The sequence below is a fragment of the Lontra canadensis genome, unplaced genomic scaffold (assembly GCF_010015895.1).
Source record: "Lontra canadensis isolate GAN:19392208 unplaced genomic scaffold, GSC_riverotter_1.0 scaffold21, whole genome shotgun sequence".
NCBI classification, from domain to species: Eukaryota; Metazoa; Chordata; class Mammalia; order Carnivora; family Mustelidae; genus Lontra; species Lontra canadensis.
The window spans coordinates 10,675,631-10,702,142 of NW_022631015.1; the positions used below are offsets into that span (position 1 = coordinate 10,675,631).

Here is a 26,512-nt window from a genome sequence, read left to right on the forward strand (position 1 = left end):
CTCCCGTTTGTTTTCATTACAGGAATGAGCGGTAGGAGATTTCGCTACTTATGCTTATTCAATCTTCCAATATAAGCATCTTGAATATAAACACCTTTGTCTCATTCACTGCTGTATCCTTAGCATTTAGAATTCGGGCCTCTATTACATATTCAATACATGGGAATGGAAGGGAAGATAAAAAGCTTTAAAATAAATTATTCCTGCTGTTGTGTTGTTTTCAACTATTCAATTGGGCTTTAATAAAATGTGTTTCATTTATGCAACAGAATTGACTTTTTTGATCAATATATCATAACTGCACTGGATTCATTCTCTTCATAGGAACCCTGTATTAAATCTTCTGCAGTCATTATCCCTTAATGTATTTTCATACGCAGTATTTATTCATAATACTGCTGCTTAGGGAATACAATTTACAGTGGGGCAGCTGGGTTACGGCCAAGATATATTTGTGAAATCAAGAGATTCCTGCTCAGATTTTGTTGGCTTGTTTTTGGAGACAGAGAACAAATGAAAGGAATTTGCAGAAGAACAGAAAGGTACTTCAGGGAGCAACGGAGACATAGGAGAACGGGAAAGCTATTACGGTACCTTGCTACACATTTATCCTCTCTTCTTGGGGCACATCTTTAACGAAGGAATATAATCTGGCGGAATTGAAGAGTTTTGATTGCAGGTAGAGATAGAGTACTTGAGTGTATTTAAATCGTCTTGTTTCACAGTGATTTGTTCAAGCCAGTGCGGCAGAATCCTCAGCTCTGGGTCATGGGCAGCTTGGTTTCAATTAAGTCCCTGAATTGAATTTACAACTCAGGTGAATTAAGGGGTAAGCAGATGTACTTAAGTCCCTCGCGGATCATTTCTGAAATATATTACTCATGAAAACACAGACCAACATCTGTTACGGGAGGAAAAGGGAGACTCCGCGCCTCTGGCTCGCCTTTTTGGCACGGAGGTGAGTATTTCCTCAAAAGCCAAAGTATCCAACACGCACCCCCAGCAATAGGCTAGGTTCACATGCAACCAGTTTTCCAGGCAGCTGCCTCCCCTTTTCTTCCCTCCTGGCGCTCAGTCGATCGTGGAACAAAACGACTTCATCTGTGGGTTAATGGTTGCAATCACTAGGGCGCTTTCGCACAGCGCAGCACAGTCAGCCAATTAACGCGGGTTCCGAGAAGACCAAACCGCAGTCGGTAGACAGAGGTTGTGGCTCCAGAAAAACCAAAGGCACAGGGAGGGAGAAGCAAAGCGTCCGACTTGGCGGTGCATTGTGGGAGTTGTAGTCCCCGCGGGGCGGGCTCCAGTAGTCTTCACTGGGCTCTGCACTTCATCTCCCAGCCGGCCCCGCGCCGCGGAGGAGGAGAGCGGTGGGCGTGCTCGGTGCTGAGCTACTGCTGGGGGAGGGGACTGGGGTCGAGAAACTGCGGCGGCCGCCGCGGGAGACGTTACCTGCTGTCTCAGGGAGCTGAGGGGCCTCCCACCTCCCATCCTCATCAGCCCCGGGCGGACGACGACGAGGGCCGTGTGGCCGCCGCGCGTCCCTGTGCTCGCCCTCTCTCCCGTCCACGGGCGCACGGCGTCCGCCATGGAAGCACATCCGGCTGTCGCCGGGGTCTCCGGGCTACGCGTCCCCGGCTCCCCGGAGCGATGAGGGGGTAGGGGCGCCCTACGTCGCGCCTTGCCGCGCGCTCCGCGGGCCGGGCAGCGAAGGAGGGCCCCCTCCATCCCCGCACAGCCCCCGTCCCGCCCCCTGGGGGCGCTGCCGAGGGGGCGCCCGCCGCCCTTGCCGCCCAGCAGCCCCCGGCGCCCGCCGCTGAAGCCCAGCACGCGCCACCGGCCCGCCCGTGCCCGCCGCTCGGCAAGCCAGGCGCCGACCGCCGTCCTCCCCGCAAGATGTGGCACAACATCGGGCTGACCCTGGTGGTGTTCGTGGCCACGCTGGTGATCGTGCTGCTGCTGATGGTGTGCGGTGAGTGGGGCATCCGCCGCGGGGCACGGCCACACGCCAGTACACACGCCAGCGCGACTCGGGTGCTCTCTTGTTCTGTTTTTTTGTTTTTGTTTTTGTTTTTAATGGCGTGGACGGACAAGTGTCTTAAAATCGTCTGCTGTCCACCTGGCTCTAAGGCTGAGCCGGGGGAGACGTGTCCCTTCCCCAGGAGAGGCCCGCCGGCATCCTGGAGAGGGAAGGAGCGGGATCCATGGCTGGGCATCCTGACTCGGGGTTCAGCCAGAGACTGCTTCACGGGCAGCGTCTGCCCCTGATTGCCATTCTTAACACTGGCCGCCCAGATTTTAACCTTGGCCTGTATTCGAAGGTGAACTGATTGGTTACTCCTTTTCCTTTTTCAGAGGTTCTGACCCTGATGATAATGAGAGGTTTTCCTTCCTTCACTTAATCAGGGGTAGGGACAGAGATGGGTTGAAAGCGCCCGGGAAATTGTTTACTTCGAGTTCAGGCAGAAATGTCGAGGCAAGGCAGAATTTAAAAAACACCGGCTATATTAAACTTCCAGGGTCAAGTAACCTAACTCTGTTTGGTAATAATGGTGCTATTTTGTTTGTCGTGATTTTTTAATTTTTTTCTTTCTCGGGATGGGAGGATGTAAAACTTTTTCAGGGTAATATTAGCACAATTTTAGATCTTCTTGATTTCTTTATATACAGTAACTGATAACCACAAGTCCCATAGTAGAGAGACTGGGGGATTGTGAAAATTTGAGAAGTATTGAGAACCCGGTGTCAGTGAGTTTCATTTTTCATAATTCCAGTATGTATTGAAGGCTAGTTCAGCCTTCGATGCAATAATTTGTCAGAAATAAAAGTAAATACTGTAGGGCTTATTCATTTCACGGTTAATGTACTAACTGCTCAGTATCAGCTGTGTTTGGAAAAGATGTGTGCACTTACGCAAAAGCATTTTACATATATTTGTATTTACTGTTGCATTTTATTATATATATTTGTGTTTACATACTTGTATGTGTATTTTAAATTTTCTTGCCATAGGAAGGAACAAGAGTTAACAGCCTTTCTTTTCTGATGATAAAACAATTGAACGTTTTTCTCCGTTTCCTGCTTGTGAGGGCAGGATTTGGGGCTAATTGTAGATATGTAAGATGCTGAAAGTAAGGAAAACCAGATCTGTGTGATTTGTTTGCCTGTGAGGAAGGAGGATGCGAGCTGCTTGGAGGTGGGGATCTGTGTGGCATGTAGACCATACAGAACCTTGTGTAGAATATTTGCCGAATCTGTCTTTGGGGGCACCCAAATTCCCTGTTGCTACTTAACATCTTATTTGTTCTCTCAGCTCCCAATAGCTAGTTAACTTTGATTTTACTCATTTTTCTAAAAATGCCTTGCCTTTGGTTTCAGAAAATATTGTGGAATGAGAGGTGAGGTGTGGTAAGTAAAACACATTTTATTTTGATTGGAGTGGTCCAGACCTAATGAAGAAAGTAATTCAAGCACTGTTTTGTTGGGAGAGCTAATGATGGAGTAGTTTCATGTTTTGACTGGGTTGGACCTGGGGTATGGGGAGTGGAGGGAAGGCTCCAACTAGACTTGAGACTGGAGAATCTCGGGCATTGTGTTAGTTTGTGAGGATGCCGTAACAAAATACAAACAACAGAAATGTATGTCCCCACAGTTCTGGAGGCAAGAAGTCCAAGATCGAGCAAGGTGTCAGCAGGGTTGATTTCTTCTGAGGCTTCTCCTTGGCTTGAAGATGGCTGTCTTGTCCTTGTGTCCTCATGTAGTCTTTCTTCTGTGTGCCTGTGCCCTAAATCTTTTCTAAAAAGAGTGCGAGTCGTATTGGATTAGGGCCTCACCCTTATGAATTCTTTTAACCTTAGTTAACTCTCTAAAAGCCCTGTTCAAATACAGTCAGGTTGGAGATTAGAAACCTGTGACACAGGCCTGCCCCGAGAAACTCATTACCTACTTTATTGTGGAACTGACTGGCTCTTTGACACAGTCAGTGCTGACTTCAAAATTTTCAGGTTTCTCAGGAGGTTTTCTTTCTCTTTTGTATATTGGTTGTGTGTACTTTCTTGCCTCTTGTCCATGCTAAAATGCTTTCCACTCTGACCATTCACTGAAGTGGCTCTTGTCAAGGTCAGTAACAGCTGGCCTCGGTATTACTAAGTCTGTGGTCACTTAGTCCTAATTGTATTTAACCTCTCATACTCATTCTGTACAGGTGAACATTCCTTCTATGAAGTATTTCTCTTGGCTTTTGTACACTGTGTTTTCATAGTACCTTCCTGATGTAGGAAAGACATTAGGGTTCGAAGCCAAGAGCCAAGAAAGAATTCTTGAGATGTCTTTGGTGCAAAAAGGTGATTCTATTAAAGCACGGGGACAGGACCCGAGGGCAGAAAGAGCTGCACTGGGGTCAGGAAGAGTGCTCCATCATATACTTTGAAGTTGGGAGGGGTTAGGGATAGGTAAGTCTCTAAGGAATTTTGGAGGCAAGATTTCCAGGACCTTGAGGGGGCTACATTTGGTTGGGAAAAGGTCATTTATTACTGTCTAATAAAACCTTAGTCCCATAGTGCTTAATTCTTTATCTTTTCCTGGCTTCTCATCCCTTAGAATTTATTTATTTAAAAAAAAATTTATTTGAGAGGGGCTCCTGGGTGGCTCAGTGGGTTAAGCCTCTGCCTTCGGCTCAGGTCATGATCCCAGGATCCTGGGATGGAGCCCCACATAGGGCTCTCTGCTCAGCGGGGAGCCTTCTTTCTCCTCTCTCTCTGCCTGCTTTTCTGCCTACTTGTAATCTCTGTCTGTCGAATAAATAAATAAATAAAATAAAAAAAAAATTATTTGAGAGAGAAAGGGAGAGGGGAGGGAGAGAAGCAGACAGCACCTAGCATGGAGCCCAACATGGGGCTTGATCCCGTGACCCTGAGATCAAGACCTAAGCCAAAACCAAGGGTCGGACACTTAAACGAATGAGCCACTCAGGTGCCCCTCACTAGAATGTTTTGTTAAATGTTTTTGGACCACAGTCTTTGATAGGAAATACATTTTTCCCAGTACATTCTTAGGTATATAAATTACATATATCTGTTTATTTATACATCTATCAATCTAGCTATCATCTTTCTGTCTCTGAAATAAAAATTTTATGGACTAGTACTTGCCCTTATTCCATGAGATATAATTTTCCATTATATTTCTGTAACATTATAATACAAATACATATTTCTATTCCCTTTCCTTCTCTTCTCTCCCCATGGTATCTTATCCAGCCCTGGAGATTTAAATATTAACTGTAACTAATGACTCAATCTGACATCTCCAGCTCTCACTTTTCTCCTGTACCCCAGGCTCATGCATGTATCAACCGTTTTTTTCTTGATAGCCCCACTTGGAGATATAAAAAGCATCTCAAACTTTATACCCCTAAAACAGAACTCTTGATTTCTGTCCCCTGTTTTCTCCTTTGCCCCCTTCCTGTCTCAGATGTTACCAGCACCCAAGGATGTGGGTGTCTTTGGTTTTGCCCTTTCCTTTGGTCCCATCCCTTTTCCCTTACAAATACCAGCTCTGTCTGGAAGTGTCTTCAGTTTTGTGTCTATAAGAAACGTCAAATATGTTCTCTTCTCCATGTCTGTGATCACCACTACCATCCTCATCTCCGGCTTGCATTGGTTTCTTAACTAGTGTCCTTTGACACCCCCTCCTTTCTTTATGATGAGGGAGCAGAAGGCTAGCTGGAGACAAAGCGGAAGCTGACACTCTGCAACCCGTCCCCCGCCATAGGGTGTGCGTGACATTCTTCCAGGAAGCTCCCAGCTATCTTAATGTTAATACCTTGCTAGAGGGAAAAACAAGCTTAACTTGAAAATGGCAAGGCCTCAGGTATCTCGCAGGTCTTTTTTAGCATATGAAAGTTCTTTTGAAAACCTGTCTTTTTTCCTTACCTCCCCCAACCCAGAGTATATCATCAATTGCTCCTCACAACCCCAGTGCAACTCCCTCGGCCCTCAGGTCCTGTTTATGTTTTAATAAAACCGTCTTTTTGCATCAGAGACGTCCAAGAGTTCTTTCTTGGCCCTTAGCTCAGAACCTCACCCTACCCAACCTCACCTATATTCCATATTAGTTGGACTCTTGTATTAAGACCGGGTTTTCTCAAATGTTTTTAACGAAAGAAAATTTCAAAACTTAACAGTAGAAAAGGCATAAAGTACTTCCCTTCAGTCCTCCCCTCCACTGTTTCTTCTACCTATTTACTTCCATATTCGTAAATAATTTATTCACAGCTAGTTCTTGATTTTGCAATTTTAGACATTATTTATTAACCATGGTGGAGTCCCCGCTTCTTTACCTGCATGCCATAAGTAATGACAGCTTGTGATTCACTGGAGAGTCAAGATTTAAATTTTACCTTTTTTTTTTTTTTTTTTCAAGAGGTGGGGAGGGGCAGAGGGAAAGAGAATCTTAAGCAGGCTCCATGCTCATTTGGAGCTCATTTGTGAGACTGTCTCACAACCCTAAGATCATGAACTTGAGAGTCGGACACTTAACCAACTGTACCACCCAGGCGCCCCAAGATTTATATTTCAATTGTGTAAATAGTCCTGCCGGTTAAGTAGTGTAACATGACTACACTTACTTATGTGGTTCTTCATTTCTCTTGAAGTTAACAGTTTCCTTTTTAATTTACCTAGTATTACTTTTTTGTATGTGCCCCTTGTTGATTCCCTGGTCCCATTCCACTTCCCAATCCTAGAGCTCTCCTTCCTTCTCGGCCTGCCCTTCACTTTCTCTGCTGCAGACCCTGTTTTCTGTATCTCATTTCATCATCTTGCTCAGTTTATAATCTTGTTTTGCAGGAGCACATTTTCTGTTAGCTTTCTGAGGGAGAAAGCATGAAAGATTTTTTGAGCTAATGTTTACCTGAAAATGTCTTTCATTGATGTCAGATGTCTTTTACTGATGTCAAAGTTTCTAGAAAAATCTACCTCTGTACTTGATTGATAATTTGAATAAGTTTCAAGTGGTAGATAATTTTCATTCAGAACTTAGAAATGATAACTTCACTGATATCTCACTTCCTGGACCTGATTTTAAGAAATCTAATGCCTTCTCTTTCTTTGTCTTTATAAGTAACTTGATTCTCTTTCTAGATGCTTTCTGGTAGTTTTTTCTGTCATTTTTATTCTGAAATATCATACTGATATGTCTTCGTATATTTCTCTTCCTTCTGTTTTCCTGCGCCCATAAAAAAACTTACATTAGTTGGTGGTTGGACCTTATGGGCTGATTTCTCTAGTATTACCAGTTTATCTCCTATTTTCTATCATATGTCTCCTCTCCCTTTAATGTGTTCTTGCAATAAAGTGGAAAAGAAAATGTTATTAAGAAAGTCATAAGGAAGAGAAAATACATTTATAGTACTGTACTATATTTATTGAAGAAATTCTGTCTGTAAATGGACCCACACAATTCAGACCTGTGTTGTTTAAGGGTCCATTGTAGTTTTTAATAAGGTGTTTTTCTTCTCCCTGCGCAACTGGCTTTGTTTCTTCCATTTATTTTCTTATGGTTTGTTTGCTTTGGACTCTTTGTGGTTGAAGATTCTTTTTTTTTTTTTTTTTAAAGATTTTATTTATTTATTTGACAGATCACAAGTAGACAGAGAGGCAGGCAGAGAGAGAGAGAGAGAGAGAGAGAGAGGAGGAAGCAGGCTCCCTGCTGAGCAGAGAGCCCGATATGGGGCTCGAGGATCAGGACCTGAGCCGAAGGCAGAGGGTTTAACCCACTGAGCCACCCAGGCCAAGATTCTTACAAATGGCCAGTGCTCTGTTCTGTATTCATATTTATGGTTAAGGGAGTAAAAGAGGGTAATATATTCCTGTGTCAATTCTGGCGGCAGGTTGGCCTCTGTCTGGAAATGTCCGTGTTATTCCATCTTATCAGAGGGGAATCCTCTCATTTTCAGGTGTTATAAGCTTGGCTGCCCGCATGACAGTTTTGTAAATAGACTTTGAGCCAATCCTTTTTTCTTCTTTCTCAATCCTTCTTCCTGCCTGAAATCCTGATCTTTCCTTAGTTCTCGATTGGATTTTGGCTCCAGTTGCTATCCTTTTTTCCTGCCATCCAGACTTTTGTCTCCTTTGGTCTGCTAGATCATTTACCACTCTTTTAAACCTGCTTAACACCTATCCTCTAGTGGCTCCATTTCCCTTGAAATACAATCTAGATCCTTACTGTGGCTACAAGGATCTGAGTGATAGAGTCCCTTCTGCTTCTCCATGCCCCTACCCCCCCCACGAACTACTCTCATAGTTCCACTGACAGGCCAGCCTTGTACTCTCCCCAGGGCCTTTGCCCTCAGTCTTCCTCTGACTGTTCATGTGACTGGTTCTTCTTCAGTCGGGTTTCACATCAACCGCCTTGTCCACCTAGGGCGACTCATCCAGTTACTCTTTATCTTACTGACCCTTGGTTTTCTGAGCACTCAGCCCTTTCTGAAATGAGCTGTTGACGTGTTTTTGCCCCCATCAGAGTATGGGCTCCATGAACACAGGGACCCTGTTTGGCTAATTCACTGCTCTGTCCTTGGATTTTAAAGTAGTGCCTGGCATGTAGTAGGTCCTCATATTTGAAGGAAGAACGAAGAAAGATTCCTCAGTACAAATTATTCAATACCCATTACAAATTACAAATAAGTCTTAAGTGTGGTACAAACCAAGTTTGTCTCAAGATGGGTGACTTTTATATTACTCAGTGCACTCATGATCAGATGCTGTGGCGGTGCTCATGGGTACCCAGAAATTAACAAGTGTAATTCATGTTCTTGAGGACCTTATACTCCAGTAAGGAAGGTACATACATGGGAACTTCAGTACAGCCTAGGCTTCTGAGCTCCAGTTTCACATACACGACTCTACTCCTTTTTCTTGTTTCACAGAGAAGCTCAGAATCTTTACCTAAAACAACTCCTTGTTTTTAGGTTATGCGTGAAATCTTGGGTATTGTTTTACCTTCTTATTCATTCCCAGTTATTGGGCCGTATATCATATACCCATTCATCCCCCCAAATATTTGAGCATCTCTTACAAGCTTGGTTCTGAGATACAAAGATAAGGAAAATCTGGTTCTACCACTTAATCACAAATCCTGGAAGAGGATACAATTTAGTAGTTACTTCCAACAACAAATTTATAAGAATCTAAGAAAAGCCTACTAATGTAGGTATACTGTATTTTATGAGAAATTCATCAAGTTAGGTGTGTGTATTCATTCCCTGGTAATTATATTCCTTTTTCTAAATGAATTTCCATCATTTTTTTAATTTAAATTCAGTTAATTAACCTATAGGGTATTATTAGTTTTAGAGGTAGAGTTCAGTGATTCATCACTCTCGTGTAATACCCAGTGTCATTACATCATGTGCCCTCCCTGATGTCCATCACCCAGTTACCCTATCCCCCCAACCCCCTCCAGCAACCGTCAGTTTGTTTTCTGTGATTAAGAGTTTCTTATGGTTTGTCTGCCTCTCTGATTTTGTCTTACTTTATTTTTTCCTCCCTTCCTCTATGATCCTGTTTCTTTCCTTAAATTCCGTCTATGAGTGAGATCATATGACAGTTGTCTTTCTCTGATGGACTTATTTCACTTAGCATAATACCCTCTAGTTCCATCCACGTTGTTGCAAATGGTAAGATTTCACTTTTTTGATTGCTGAGTAGTATTCCATTGTGTACATACATGTGTGTATATATGTATATGTATGTATATATCTATCACATCTTCTTTACCCATTTATCTGTCCATGGGCCTCTGGACTCTTTCTGTAGTTTGGCTGTTGTGGACATTGCTGCTATGTATCTTTGGGGTAAATACCCCATAGTGCAATTGCTGGGTCGTAGGGTAGCTCTATTTTCAGCTTTCTGAGGAACCTCCATAGCTTGCATTCCCGCCAACAGCCTAGGAGGGCTCTCCTTTCTTTGCATCTTTGCCAGCGTCTTTTGTTTCCTGTCTTGTTAATTATAGCCATTCTGACTGGTGTGAGGTAGTATCTCATTGTGGTTTTATGAGTGATGTTGAGCACTTTTTCATGTGCGTGTTGGCCATTTGGGCGTATTTGGAGAAATGTCTGTTCCTGTCTTCTGCCAATTTCTTAATTGGATTATTTGTTCTTTGGGTGTTTGATAAATTCTTTATAGATTTTGGATACTAGCCCTTTATCTGATAAGACATTTGCCCATATTTTCTCCCATTCTGTTGATTGTCTTTGGTTTTGTTGATTGTTCCCTTTGCTGTGCAAAAGTTTTTTATATTGATTAAGTCCTATAGTTCATTTTTGCCTTTGTTTCCCTTGGCTTTGGAGACCTGTCTAGCAAGAAGTTGGTGTCCAAAGTCACACAGGTTGCTGCGTGTGTTCTCCTCTAGGATTTTGATGGATTCCTATCTCTCACATTTGTGTCTTTCAACCATTTTGAGTCTCTTTTTCTGTATGGTGTAAGGAAATGGTCCAGTTTCGCTCTTCTGCATGTGGCTGTCCAATTGTACCAACATCATTTGTTGAAGAGACTGTTTCTTTCCCATTGGATACTCTTTCCTGCTTTGTCGAAGGTGAGTTGACCGTAGAGTTGAGGGTCCATTTCTGGGTTCTCTATTCTGTTCCATTGATCTGTGTGTCTATTTTTGTGCCATTTACCTTGCTATCTTGATGATGACAACTTTGTAATAGAGCTTGAAGTCTAGAATTGTGATTCCACTGGTTTTTTCTTTTTCAACATTCCTTTGGCTATTTGGGGTCCTTTCTGGTTCCATATAAATTTAAGGATTATTTGTTCCACCTCTGTGAAAAAAGTTGATAGGATTTTGATATGGATTGCATTAATGTGTAGATTGTTCTAAGTAGCATAGATATTTTAACAATGTTCTTCGAATCCATGAGCATGAAATGTTTTTCCATTTCTTTGTTTTCCTCAGTTTCTTTCATGAGTGCTCTATAGTTTTCTGAGTACAGATCCTTTGCCTCTTTGGTTAGGTTTATTCATTGGTATCTTATGGTTTTGTGTGCAATTGTAAATGGGATCAACTCTTAAATTTTTCTTCTTTCTCCTTTGTGTATATAAATGCAACTAATTTCTATGCATTGATTATGTATCCTGACACTTTGCTGAATTCCTGTATGAGTTCTAACAATTTTGGGGTGGAGTCTTTTGGATTTTCCAGGTAGAGTATCTTGTCATCTGTTTGACTTCTTTGCCTATTCAGATCGTTTTCTTTCTTTTTGTTGTCTAATTGCTGAGGCTAGGATTTCCAGTACTATGTTGAACAACAGTGGTGAAAGCAGGCCTCCCTGTTGTGTTTCTGACCTTAAAAGAAAGCTCTCAGTGTTTCCCCATTGAGAATGATATTCGCTGTGAACTTTTTGTATATGGCTTTTATGATACAATTACCTTTATTTTACACAGAAACAAACTTTCTTTGCCCATGGCTTCAGGAGCAATCATCAAGTACTGATTTCATCTCAGTGGGATAATGCTGTATTTGGTCTTTGTCCCTGGTCTCTGGCAAAAAGTTCCCCAAACCCTTAGAATTTACTGAGTGAGGGGCACCTGGGTGGTTCAGTGGGTTAATAAGCCTCTGCCGTCAGCTTGGGTCATGATCCCAGGGTCCTGGGATCCAGCCCCACATGGGACTCTCTGCTCAGCAGGGAGCCTGCTTCCCTCTCTCTCTCTGTCTGTCTCTCTGCCTACTTGTGATCTCTGTCAAATAAATAAAATCTTAAAAAAAAAAAAATTTACTGAGTGATAGTAGCATCTTCTGTTACTCATAGCAAGCCTCTTCCGACCATGCCTGGATTTCTGCTCAGGCTGTGGCTCAGGGTGGGGCCCCTAGGTGGTTTGAGGATTGGGGCTAGTCACTAAAAAGACTAAATGTGATTAAAGAATGAGAAGTTTCAGCTCCATCCCCTGACCTCCAGGGAGGGAGAGGGTCTGGAGATGGGGTTATAAACACTCTTGAGGAATAAGTATAATAAATGTATCTAAAGCCACATTCTTGATCTAGGAGCCTTCTCCATCTCCGTAAATGGCACCTTTGTCACGGCCATTCCAGTTGTCTTTGAGGCTTCCCTGACCTCTCTGTAAGACACAAGCCTCCCATATATCTGCCCCCTTTCCCCTTACAATGCTTTATTTTTGCCTAGAATTCTAACTTAAGCGGCAAATACGTTTCAGTGAGATTGGTATTTGGAACATAGTAGGTGCTGCTTGAGTATTCAGATGAATGAATTTTTGGTCCTTGAAGAATTGGCTAAGATGAGGTTATAGATGGAGGCAGGAAGCACACAGATTGTAGCATTTTATATACATCTCCTGTAGAATTTATGCTTTCTGATAGGCAGTGGGGAGCTAAGAGTTTTTATCAGGAACTTAGAGTTTTGTACGCTCACCTTCATTCACTGTGAGGAGCTGGAGGCTAGAAGCAAGGAAACCAGGTAGGTTGGTCTTAAGGTTGATCAGAGTTTGAAACAAGGAGGTAACTGTGTTGGGGCTGGGAGTGGTGTTGGTCAGACTGTAGCCTGACCCAGCAACGCCTGCCATTTCTGTCTGCTCTGCCTGCCCCTGTGTCTACAGAGCATAGGATATTGAAGTCTTCAAATCACAGGAGAGCATCCATGTGGGCCTACATGAGAGAGAAGTAGTTGTCTTGGTGTGCAGAATCCCCCTCCTCCAGGGGGAGGCTGTGCTCCCTAGTTCAACGTGGCTTAACAGACTGTGGACAGACTGAGATTTGCAGGCCTTGTTGAGTGCCCGGTTTAGGGTTCCTGCTGTGCCAAACAGGGTCAGGGAGTTAGTGACCAGAGCTGCACTCTGGCTGATCGAGATTTACAGACTGCCGGCGCTGCCACTTACACTAGCTGTGTGACTTGAGCAGCACGCGCAACCTCTTAATTTCAGCCTGCAGACAAATGCAAGTAATAGAACCTGGGAATACTGAAGATTGATCTATTTCTGCTTACGTAGCTCACATTCAGGTACAAGTGAAGAAATAGGATTAACTGATGTGTGGAAAATAGTTTTTCAAAGATTAAATCTGGTCTTAGAAATAGAAGCTGTCCTTAATTTAATATGGATGATTTACATTTCAAAGATAATGAGAGAATAAGGTAAAACGTGTTCATCACAGAAAAGTGTGGAGAGAAAGTACAAATTTGATAAGTTTAAGCAAGTATATGCAGTGGTGTGACCAGCACCACAGTCGAGATAACAGAACATTTTGAGCACTCCGGAAGATTCCTTCATGTCCTTTTGCAGTCCGTCCTCAAGCTCCTTGCAACAGTTGCCCTGCTTTCCATAACCATAATTTTGCCTCTTCTAGAATTTAATGTGAATGGAATCATGCAGCAAGTCTTTTGTGTTTGAGTTCTTTCACTTAGCATAATGCTCTTGAAATCCATCTGTATTGTTGTATATATCAGTGATTCATTTTTTTTTTTAATTGATGGTTAATATCCCATTGGATGGGTATACACAGTTTGTTAATCCAGTTGCTTACTGGTGGATGTTAGGGTTTTCAGTTTGGGGCTGTTACAAGTATTACTGCTATTGTTAGCATTCCTTTACAAGTCTTGGTGGGGATATATGTTCTCATTTCTCTTGGGTAAATTTATAAGAAATTGCCAACTATTTTCCATTGCCAACAGCCATGTTGTCAAGTGTCTGTTTAAATTCTTTGCCCGCTTAAGAAATTGCATTGTCTTTTTATTATCAAGTTGTAAGTTATTATTTATTTTGGGTACAATCTTCTATCAGATATATGTTTTGTAGATACTTTTTTTGAGGTAATTTTTTGTGTTTGGTATAGGTTAAGGATCAGGGTTCTTTTTACATAAGGGTGTTTTAGCATCGTTTATTGAAAAGGCAATTGTTGGAAATCACTTGATCATCTCTATATGGGTTTATTTCTGGACTATTCTTTTCCACTGACAAATATGTATCTTTATGCCAATTGTGTAGGTTATGCAGTGTTAACTGTTTTCAAAATGTTTACTGTTTTAGATCCTTTGCATTTCCTTATGAGCTTTAGAATCGGCTTGTTAAAATAGATCTATTGAAGTTGGAGAGAATAGACATGTTAATCTTAATCCATGGCCATATTGTATCTCTTTATTTTTATTTTGTTTTTTTTTTTTAGGACTTTAATTTTTCTCAGCAACATTTTATGTATTTCAGTATATAATACAGTTCTTGCGCTAATTTTGTCAAATTTAACTGCAAAGGTTTCATAGTTTTGATGCTGTTGTACATGGCACTCATTTAATGTTTGCTGTAAATATGTAGAAATACAGATGACTTTTGTGTATTGGCAGTATATTCTACAAAACTGCAAAATTCACTTATGACCTTTATTTTTTTGTAAATTCCATAGAATTTTCTACCCAGAGGTTTATACCAACTGCAAATGAAGATTGTTTTACCTATTCCTTTCAGTGTCTGTCTTTTAGTTTTTGCCTCATTGAAAGAAATGGGTGAGAGCAGATCTTTCTCCTTGATCTTTTGTAGAGAAACAGTCTCTCACTGTTCAGTTTAATGTTAGCTGTAGTTTGTAGATATTCTTTATCAGGTCAGAAAAGGAAACTTTCCTTCTTACTTTGAAATTTTTTTTTAAATTAGCAGTGGATGTTGGATTTCTTTTCACACATTTTTTTTTTTTTTTTGACAGATCACAAGTAGGCAGAGAGGCAGGAGGAGGAGGCAGGTTCCCTGCTGAGCAGAGAGCCCGATGCGGGACTCGATCCCAGGACCCTGAGATCATGACCTGAGCCGAAGGCAGAGGCTTTAACCACTGAGCCACCCAGGCGCCCTTCACACATTTTTTCTGCATTGAAATGATCATGGTGTTTTTCTCTAAGTCTGTTTGTATGGTGTATTACATTGAATTTTGAATGTTACAACATTCCTCAGATAACACTTTTTATATATTGATGGGTTATGCTTTACATATATTGCAGTATTTGATTTACTAAAAATGTAAGGTTTTCCCATTTACATTCCTGAGGAATATTAGTAGCTTTCTTAAATGCCTTTATCTGGTTTTGTCATAAAGGTCATGGAAGACCTAATCATTGAGTTGGGAAGTGTTCCTGTTTTATTTCTTGGAAGAGTTTGCTCAGAATTAGGATGTTAGTTTTCTGTTGCTGCATAACAAATTATCACAAACTTAGCAGTTTATGACAACATATAATTAATAAATTTCTTTGTGGATATTGCTTTTGTTACTTTATGTTTTTTAACCCAAAACATTTTTATTTTAGTCTTCAAAGAACAAACTGTTCTTCTTTTTCCAAGATAATAGTGGTTAATTTACAAAAATGGGCATTTACAAATGCATCTTCAAAATATTTCCCTTTAACGTGAAACTTAGCTTTATAGAATCCAAACAGTAAAAGGTTAAAAATTTTTTTCTATTTTGTTATTATAGGACAAAACAGAGTAAGTCCAGGAAATCCATTCATACTTCAGGACCTTCTCTAGGAACCAGCATTGTTGTATTATTTCCATTTAGCAGAATTTGATCTAATTTAGTGATCCTTCTTCCTTCTGGTGTGATTTCACTCAGTGACATCCTCCAGTACCATATTGACAAAGTCCTCAAATCCCAAGAGTGCCAACCATTTCTTTGTCACTTTACATCACAGTGAACTCTTTATCCTATACTTTTGTCCACAAGCTTTAGAGGCAGCAGTTGCAATGGGTTAGTGGTAGTGTTAGCTGCCATGGCTATGCCGGAAGTCACGGGTATTGCTTTTGATCTAAAAAAAAAAAATTTCTGGGGGGGGGGGGGAGAGGAGTCCTGGATGGGGGGATGGGCTATGTAGGTGATGGGCATTAAGGAGGACATTTGTTTTGATGAGCACGAGGTGTTGTATGTAAGTGATGAATCGCTAAATTCTGTTCCTGAAATCAATACTACTACACTATATTTTGACTAACCTGAATTTAAATTAAAAAAAAAAAAAGATTCCATTCAAACTATTTTTTAGTTTCACTTGTGATTTCTCTTTGGAATGGATTATTTAGGAGTATGTTGTTTAAACTTTGAATATTTGAATTTTTTCCCCAATACTATTTTGTCATCAATTTCTAGTTTAATTTTGTTATGGTCAGAAAATATATTTTGTATAAAAAAATAAGGTTTACCCTTAAAGTTAATGAGACTGATTAATGGTATATTTTGGTAAATGTTCTATGTACACTTGAAAAGAATGATTCTTCTATAGTTATTGAATAGAATGTATGTGTCAGGTCAACTTGGTTGATAAGGCTGCTTGGTGTCTTAAAGCAGTTCTCTCCATTTATAACTATATTATATAGCAGGCATCTTCAGGCTCTGAAATGGGTTAATTGGTGAAAGTCATTATACCCTTAAGTTCATGGGTAGTTTTGTCTGCGTGTTGGGGGGCTGAGACCATGGAGGCTGGTTGATTTGAGTGTCTCCTCTGCGCCAGGTACTGTTGAAGACATAGGGAACAAAGTGGAAGACGTTGATAAATCATACATTTCCTTGTCTTCAGAAACTTGTGTCTTGGGGGGAATGGGAGACAGTTATTAATGCAGTGAAGGGTGGAAGTGAGTGTGAAGTGCTAAAGCAGTCGCCCAAGACAACATTATACTGAAGAGAGTGCAGTAGAAAGGTATAGAAGTTACGTACAAATGACGTTCAAAATTCTTAGTAACGGTGGTAGTAGCCTTGTGTCTGTAGTGAGCCGGGGAGAGGAAGGGACTGGAACCTAGGAGACCGTGACAGTGGGTAACATTTGATATGTGTTTCTTAACGTGCCCTGCATTCTCTTCAGTGTCACCCTTGGAGAGTGGGTACTATTGTCTCCATTTAATGCAGGAGGAAACTGAGGCACATGGAGGTTAACTGGCTCAAGGTGCAGGTAAGTTGCTGAGTTGGGATTCATGGCTCCAGCTTGCTGGAGCTGTCAGCCGTCCTGCTGATAACCCAGTCGACAGATAGTAAGGATTCGGTGTAAGCTAGAGAATGGCATTGGGAATGTAGAGAAGGGAACAGATGGGAGAGGGCTTATTGAGGTAGAATCTTTAGCAGTAAGGGAGAGGAGGGGGCAGTGTGCTGAAAAGGAACGGTTTCTCACCAGAGAGATGGGGAGAGGATGTAATACCCATAACAGAAATTTGAAAATCAAAGGAGCTGTGGGATATATATACTTAGTAAAGGTGTCTTCAAGCCAACCAAGCCGATTCCTATCTGGGATTCAAGAAAGGTGGGAGGTATGGAGGGAAAATGTGGTTATCATTTGTCATAGAGGTAACATTTTGATCTGTGGGTGCGTCGTGGTCACCAAAGAGAGAAGAAAATAGAGAAGAGGTTTTAAAAGGCAACTTAAAAAATGTCCTGTTTGTGGATCAGAGAGTTTTGGATGTGGAGGTGTTACAGTTCAGCGTGTTGATTCGGTAATGGTATCTTCAGGGGCTCATCATCCAGTGTTGCCCAGTGTGTCATGACAAAAGGGGCGTGCAGTAGAGGGGATATCGTAGCAAGAGGAGCATGGCTCTGTTTTTACTTCGCCTTGTCTGTGGCCTTGGATAAATTATCTTGGAAGTGAGCCTTAGCTGCCTTCAGAGAAAAATAAAAATCAGAGGATTGAAAATGGAAAAGAGCTTTGTACAACTTGAGATTGGTATGGAGGCAGTTAGTTAACCACTTAGGTGCCGTTGTGAAGGTGGGATTATGTAACTCCATCGGAATGAGGCCCCAAAGACAGATATTTGTGCTTATACTGTAGCTGGGCTTTTGACCCAAGAAGATCTTGGGGAGTGAAGTCAAATTCTCAGTCTACTTAGAGTTTTAGGTTTTAGCCATACTTCCACCATGAAGATCTGAGAAATTAGATACATTTTTAAAATTTGTTGCTCTCTTACCTAGCTGGCCTTCTTCAATGGCTGAGTCACTTTGAGCCTTTATTTTCTTATCTAGAAATTGGTGATAATGATTCCCGTCTCATTAATTCAGAGGGCAGTTGGGAGGATTACAGGAGCTGTTGAATAGAGAAGCACTTTGTAAACTGAGAGCTCTATAATTAGAGCTGTCCCTTGGGTTTGGGTTGTGTTGATGGTGTTGGTTCATCTTGCTATCACTACCCTTCCACTGCCAGCACCTTTATCTTGCAGAGAAAAACAATGTACAATGTGTTTCATGAAACTCATCCTTTGAACTAATGCTTCGTTATTGGCACACACAACTGAATGCTCCTTCGCCTATCCCAGAATATACACCCTCTGTTGCCAGCCAGTGTTTCTCACATACGGCGCTTACCACTGTGAGACTGGAGCAAGGCACTCACTTGCCTTTTAAACTGTGGAAAACTGCAGGGCTGCTTTCATCAGTCAGTGTAAATTTCTGATTCTGTATACATATAATTGTGGACAGTTCTCCTCTCCCCACTTCTCCCACTTCCTCCTTCCCATTTCTTTCTTACTAAATCCCAGGACGAGGTAGGAGACACACATCCCGTAGAGGAACGTCAGGTAAGCCCTTTCTCTTGTTTTTGTATCTGGTCTCAGTGGGAGGGACTGTATGAGCTCTACTTCCCAACAGTTCTTGTTGGCTGTAGGCATGCAGGGTACAGGGGTAAGACCTTTTAAGTAAAAGGTAGCTTTTTTAGTGATTATTATTCTTTTCATCCCACTGACCCACAAAGATACATACACATACCTGGTAGAAGTTGCTCACTTGGGGCCAGAGTCCAAATTGAGCTGGTCTAGTTATATGGGAAGTCAGAGTTGTACTCCTCAAAGCTTTCTAGCAGACTATGTTGAGTAGCCAGTTGGAGTGATTTTGTTGTAAATGGCTGTAAAGTGGTAATCACATATCTTTAGGGTCATTCCATTGGATAATAAATACTTTTGAACTGGCCTTACATTTACTTGTGTTCTTTTCCCTAAAAGGGAGACTGTGACTTCCAGCCTCCTCTGATCTCGCCTCCCCCCCCCCGCCGAAGTAGTTCTTAGTTCAGGAGGTTGAGGACCTCTTGCAGTGTGGACATTCATTAAAGGTTACACTGTGTTGTGGTTTGAAAGAATTAAGGCAAGAAGATTGAAGAGTTTATCCAACAGAGGAATTGCCTGCCTAGCTCAGAGATGTTTTGTTTCTGAGTGACTCATTCGTGGGGACCATTCTCCAGGACTGTTGCCAGGAAAGCGGTCTCCTCTTTGAAAAAGGTAGAGGAGACCGCTTTCCTGGATTCTTTCTGTAGGCTCTCCTGTCCACTCCCCTGTAGTCTCTAAGATCGCATTCCAGCTCTCCGGCATAAGCCCTGCAGCCATGCTCACCATCCCTAACACAGGTGATGCACGCTGATGCTGGGCCTGGGTCTGACACTAGACCCAAGTTGGGATGGAAGTCCAGGTTGTGGGGGTTTTTTTTTTTTTTTTTTTTTGAGGTTATGAACTGAAAAGTCTTTCATAGAACAGGGAAGAAGCTGCTATGTGCAGGGGAAGCAGGAGAAGAAAGTGAAGCAAGTGTGTAGAGAGAAACAGATACTGCTGTGAGAATGACATCGGTTCACAACAGCCTTCTCCCTAGTTGTAGCAACCTGTAGTTGTACCCCATGTAGTCTGTAAAGCTTACTCTCCTGTAAGCAAACAATAAATTCCCTCTCTTTGGTGAAGATAAGTCAGGGTTTCTGTTACGAACCATGTATATGACTTTCTACTTTGTTTTTATCATAAGACCAGTATAACTTAAATACTGTAGATGAATAGAGCAGCTACCAGAAGTATGTGAATGGACAGTTTTGTTAAACTGAATGACAATTTGACCATTAAATGATAACTTAAATATAGCAAAGCATTTCCTTTCAGTACTTGTCCCAGAGTTAAAAAATGTATAATCATCGTAGTAACTGTCTTACTAGCAGCTTTATTTGGCGCTATCGTGGTTTCCTTGGGTATATACCCATTGGGTTTTTAATAATGGTTCTTTTTCTAAAATAAGCATATGTGTAGTTTTTTTTTTTAATCAAACTCCCTGGAGTGTTTAGAATCATCCTTTGTTCAGACTAATAATACTCTTTGTAGAAGCAGGAGATCTTACTGATGTAGGTACTGTGATATGGGAACTCCCTTTTCCCACTTCCTTCTGCCATCTGTCTCGGAAAAATTATAGCTCGGTTAGAACTTAAGTCATTCTACTTGGAGAACAACTTGTTGAACTTCCCTCAGTTTAGTAAATACCACTGCAGTTCTTATCAACACTACAATTTATCTTTTAGCTTTGCATTCCCACCCTGTCATTACACTAAGTCCATAAAAAACAAGCACAGTGAATATTTGTTCTTTTTGGCTGCCCAGCAGATGAACTCTGTATCTCAGTCAGGGGAATTCTCTGCTCCACGACGTTTGCGTTGTGACAGCCCACATGCTCCCCTTCCACTCCCAACCCTTGCATATCCTAATATCTGATAGATCAGAATGGCGGGGGGATTAGCATGCTTTTAAAGTTTTCTTATCCCAGGTTGGGGGATACAAATGAGAGGTGCGAAAAGGAGTGGAAAAGGAGTGGTTTAACGCTGAGTGGGGGGTGGGGGGAGGCAGTGTGAGTGTGGAGGTAGTAGCCTGACTTAACTGCTCTGAACTCAGGCATCTCATTGGCAACCACATTCCGAATTTTGATTTGAGATTGAATCCCTTGCATAGGTTGTTGGCAGTGATTTAAAAAAAAATTTTTTTTTTCTTTTTTGTTTGTTTCATTAACATTGAGAAAGAGAGAGTTTGTGATCTAGCTGAATGCTTTTGTACCGTCCCAAATGGACTGCAACAGGTGTCCTTATGAGTTCCTTATTGTGTAGATTTCAGTGCTAGGAGACTTTGCTTTCTCTTAACCATTAGCACAGGGGCACACTAGTAATTTTATGATGGGACTCCAGTCATCCCAGCCCTTCACCATAGTCTCTTTAGTCAAAAGAGTACTTCCCTACTTTTTTTTTTAAAGATTTTATTTATTTATTTGACAGACAGAGATCACAAGCAGGCAGAGAGGCAGGCAGAGAGAGAGGAAGGGAGGCAGGCTCCCCGCCGAGCAGAGAGCCCTATGCGATGCAGGGCTCAATCCCAGGACCGTGGGATCACGACCTGAGCCAAAGGCAGAGGCTTTAACCCACTGAGCCACCCAGGTGCCCCTCCCTACTTTTCTTTATGATCATTTCACACCTTGTAGCCACAGTTGGAGTGTTTGTTCTTTATGAGGTCAAGACTGTCGTCTTTGAGAGTCAAAACTCACCTGAGTTAAGGGTTTTCATTCCTGTTTGTTTGTTGAAATCAGCTGGCTTTAATAATTTAGGCCAATTAATGGCATAGCCATATTCAAAACAATGTAAGTTTATAGAGTATTCATGACTTACTTATTACTTTCTGACTTCTTTTTCCTGATTCTTTTATTTATCCAAGTCATGTTTGTCTATTGTGGGAAAATCTTGTAAGTACAGGGAAGTATTTAAAAACAAACAAAAAAAACCCATGCAGGGTCCCCACATTAATCTGCAGATTCAGTTGTAATCCCTATCAATTCTCACTGCCTTTTTTGCAGAGATCCACAGTATAATTCTAAAATTTATATGACAATGCAAGGGACTCAGAACAGCCAAAACAGTCTTGAAAAAAAACAAAGATGGTAGACTTTAACTCTCAATTTTAAAACTTTTTAAAAGATTTTATTTATTTATTTGAGAGCACAAGTAGGGTACAGGACAGAGGGAGAAGCAGACTCCCCTCTGAACAGGGAGACCATGTGGGACTCCATCCCATGACTTTAGGATCATGACCTGAGCCAAAGGTAGATGCTTAACTGACTGAGCCACCCAGGTGCCCAGGTCATTTGATTTTTGACAAAGGTGTCAAGACAGTTTATTGGAGAGAAGAGCAGTCTTTCAACAAAAGGTTTTGGAACAACTTGATATCCACATGCAGAAGAATGAATTTGAATCTTCTCATGCTAAAATTCGCTAAAATAGATCAGACCTAAATATAAGAGCTAAAAGTAAAACCGTTAGAATACATAGGTGTAAATCTTCGTGACCTTAGATTAGTCAGTGGGTCCCTAGATATGACACGAAAAGTAGAAACAGCCAAAGAAAAAATTGATTAGATGGGTTTTATGAAAGAAAAAAAAAAAAGATAAATTAGGCTTCATCATAATTAAAAACATTTATACTTCAAATAATATTGTCAAGACAGTGAAAAAACAACCCAGAGTGGAAGGAAATATTTGGAAATCATATATCTAATAAAGGTCTAGTGTCAAAAATATATAAAGAGCTCGGGGCACCTGGGTGGCTTGGTGGGTTGAGCCTCTGCCTTCGGCTCAGGTCGTGGTCTCAGGGTCCTGGAATTGAGCCCCGCATCAGGCTCTTGGCCTGCTTCCCCCCTCACCTCCCCCTGCCCTTGCCTGCTTCTCTGCCTACTTGCGGTCTCTGTCAAATAAATAGATAAAATCTTAAAAAATAATATATATATAAATAATATATATTATATATTATATATATAAACATATATAAATATTATATATATAATATATATAATAATATATATATATAAATATAAATATATATATAATATATAATAATATATATATAAATATTTTATATTTATATATATAAAAATATATATATATTTTTAAGGTCACGAATATATATATATATATATATATATATAAAGAGCTCTTACAACTCAATAATAAAAAGACAACCTGCTATAAAAAATGGGCAAAGCAATGGAATAGGTATTTTTTTTTAAAGATTTTATTTATTTATTTGACAGTGAGAGATCACAAGTAGGCAGAGAGGCAGGCAGAAGGAGAGGGGGAAGCAGGCTCCCCGCTGAGCAGAGAGCCTGATTCGGGGCTCATCCCAGGAACCTGAGATCATGACCTGAGCCAAGGCAGAGGCTCAATCCACTGAGCCACCCAGGTGCCCCTGGGATAGATAATTCTCCAAAGGGGATACATAAGTAGACAATCAACATGTGGAAAGATGCTCACCATCTTTAGTCACGAGGGAAATGCAAATAAAAGCCACAGTGCTACACCCATTCAGATGACTGTCACCGGAAAGGTGGACAATGGAGAGAGTTGGTGAGGATGAGGGAAACTGGAGCCTCGTGCAGCTCCAGATGCCAGCTCCAGATGTCAGGATGTGGAATGGTGCAGCTGCTTTGGAAAACAGTTTAGCAATTTCTCAAGTGGTTAAGCATCAAGTTACCACGTGATCCAGCAGTTGTCCTCCTAGGGATATACCCAAAAGAAATGAAAATCTGTCTCTTCAAAAACTTGTACACAAATGGTCATTGCAGCCAAACAGCAGAAACTGTTTTCTTTTATACCAGTCCCAAAGGAGAAGCTACCCCAGTGGCCCTTCACTGCTGAATGGTTAAACCACATGTGATGTGTCCGTGCAATGGGATATTTTTCCATGATAAAAAGGAATGAAGTGATGCCTGTGACATGGATGATGAACCTTGAAAGTATAGGTCAAGTGGATGGAGCCAGACCCAGAAGATGACATGCTGTGATGGGAAATGCTTGGAATAGACAAATCCATAGAGACAGTTCCATTACTGGTTGCCAGGGCTGGGGGAGGAGGAAATAGAGGGAGGGAGGAGGAAATAGAGGGAGTGATTGCTGATGGACGTGGGGTTTCTTTTAGGGTTGATGAAATATTCTGGGCTTTGATCGTGATGATGCTTGTACAGCCTTGTGAATATACTCAAAACCACTGAATTGTAACCTTTAAAAGCAAATTTTCTGCTATGTGACTTGGATCTCAATTAAAAGAAAAGATAATTAAAAAAATAGAAGCCATGTCAGATCCCACTGCCCAGGGACCCACACAGCTTACTAATGCTTACTCAGTGCCAGGGGCCGTAGCTTTGTAGGTCCCCTCTCATTTGGTTCCCAGTGTAGCTTTGTGATCTTCTCTTAGAACCGGGGCTCCTGACGCCTCCAGAGTTCTTTCTGCTAATTCGCTGTGCCCACTTTTACAAAGAGTTGTGGGTGAAAAAGAGAGCGTGCTGACTTGGAATTTTATGAAAATACTACTTGATGAAGTGAAGAAAGTTGACGAAAGTTCACTTATGGTGTGGTTGACGAAAGTTCACTTATGGTGTGGTTCAGTTAGCATTCAGCGCTCAAGCTTCAGGGAAAGCAAACCCTTGAGAAATTGCATTAAGCCCCTGAAGTTTTAGTCTTTTAATACCAAGGAGCTTGTGTTGATCTTTTTTCTTTTTTCTCTTCAGAGACTGCAAGAAAGAAACAAGTAGAATTAGAATGTCCTTAAGTGGTCATTCAGGGTGACCTGGTGTAATACAGGGGTAGAAAAGCTGCTTGGATTTTGTCTTTGGAAAATGCTGCTCCTCAGAACATGATATGGTCCATTGCTTTTCTATTAAACTAGAGAGTTGAAAGTAGAAGGCAACACCAGTGTGGAAAACTTTGTCACAGTGGTTACTTTTGTTTGCTTTAATAGGCGCTTAACATTTCAGAGCAACTAGTCATGGGTTCAGAGGTTTTATCCTGTCTACTCATTTTATTGATTGATCCTTATTCGTGTGCGTCTGAAATGTAGTGAACTTCAGACTCCTTGCAAAAACAAACAAAACATGGTCAGTAATTTTTATTTTTAAGGAGAGTTCAGACTTTTTAATGACTCTGACTTGAAAATACACTGTATTTTTAAAAATCTTGAACTTCAGGTAGTGGTGCTCTGGCTTTATTCTTTCATCATGTAATTAAAGAAAATGTACTAATTTCCTTGAAAAATGTATTATTTCTAGAAATTTACGAATAGCTTGATTCTGACAGAATCTCTTGGAGAAGTGCACTTGAAGCCTGCCGCATAACGGTTTCACATTGCGGTCAGATCAGACTTTCTTTTAGTAAGTATTAGCACTGAGACATAACTTTCCCAGGGAAATGCAAAGTATCTTCTTTTTTCCCGCAATAAAGTGCTCTCAGAGATTTGATTTTAATATAATAAACACTTGGACCTAGATATCATAATGTCATCATAATTTTAATGTAGATGGACCACGCTTGGGTTCTAAATTCCTCAAAGGCAGAAACTTTTTGCCATTCTTGTGTAATGTCAGAGTTTACTCTTGTGCCTTGTCCATGGTTAAAAAAAAAAAAAGGTAAAAAATACATTTACAATCACATATTTGTTGATACTATCTATACTGTTTTATAATATATCCCTGACACATACCCAATTAACTGGCATGTCCTCCATTGATAATAGTGTGTGTAATAATTTTTCTTAATGTTTCTGTCTCTTTCTAGGTTGGTATTTCGTATGGCATCTATTTTTATCAAAATTCAAGTTTCTGCGGGAACTGGTGGGAGATACAGGATCTCAGGAGGGAGATCACGAGCCGTCGGGCTCTGAGACGGAAGAAGACACTTCATCATCTTCTCACAGGATCAGATCTGCTCGGCAAAGAAGGGCACCTGCTGATGAAGGCCACTGACCCTCGCTCTAGTCCTGTACCAGTGAAGGATGAAAGGCAGTGGAGAGCCTCTGTCTTTAATGACTGGGCTATGCAGTTTGGTAAAAGATGGAAGAACATTTTTACTTGGATTTTAAGTCCAATTAAAAGAAAAAAAGATTTCTATGTAAGCCATATGAAAATAAAGGGAATTAAAACCAAATCAGACCATTGCAGACTTCATCTTAAAGGTAATCTTTGCTTTACTAGCTTTCTACCTGCATACTTACTCTCTGGCTCCCAGCTTATTATCTTGCACTGGTGTGTATCTGGTAAACATTACATGCTTGAAAAACCGTATTTTATTGATTCTGTAATGTATGTTGTGTTTTTGTTTTTGTTTTCACATTTTACTTTGTCTGAAATTGGGATGTATCTCATAATTACTGTGAACCAGGAGAGGGTCATGATGTGATTGATTAGCCCAGCCTGTGTGTGTGTGTGTGAACTTACTAACAGCTTGTCCCAGCATCGTCACGGTATTGTTGGTACCAAATGTGTCAGGTTTAATTGGCATTTAAAGAGGTCTTCAAAAAGATTGCACTATGATTCAGCATTGAAACGAAAAGTGATTGTGTACGCAGAAAAGCATGGAAACAGAGCCACGGGGCGTACGTTTGGGATTAGTGAAGCAAACGTCCGGCGCTGGAGGAATGACCGCCATTCCATATTTTCTTGTAAAGCGACAACAAAATGCTTTACGGGACCCAAGAAAGGAAGATACCCACAAGTGGATGAAGCCGTACTCTGTTTTGTCAGTGAGATGCGTGCAAAAGGATTGCTTGTCACGCGCCAAGCAATGCAATTGAAGGCAGGAGAAATTGCCAGAACCCTGGGGGTAGACAAAACAAAGTTCAAAGCGACAAGAGGCTGGTGCGATCGGTTCATGCGCCGAGCAGGGTTATCTTTAAGGCATCAAACATCGTTTTGCTCCAGATTTTCTGCTGACATGAAACAGAAGACGGGGGTGG

The 26,512-nt window shown here is 41.2% G+C and overlaps 1 protein-coding gene and 1 pseudogene across 1 annotated transcript; one reads left to right on the top strand and one right to left on the bottom strand.

Annotated features, from left to right (window-relative positions):
* The first annotated feature begins 1,790 nt into the window (after positions 1-1,790).
* Positions 1,791-25,704, top strand: SMIM13 (small integral membrane protein 13). The gene is made up of 2 exons (XM_032861563.1): positions 1,791-1,972; positions 25,336-25,704. Exons 1-2 carry the CDS (start codon positions 1,897-1,899, stop codon positions 25,521-25,523), a joined length of 264 nt encoding a protein of 87 aa, XP_032717454.1. The 5' UTR covers positions 1,791-1,896; the 3' UTR covers positions 25,524-25,704.
* Positions 15,493-15,759, bottom strand: LOC116869934 (annotated as a pseudogene).
* Positions 25,705-26,512: the final 808 nt, after the last annotated feature.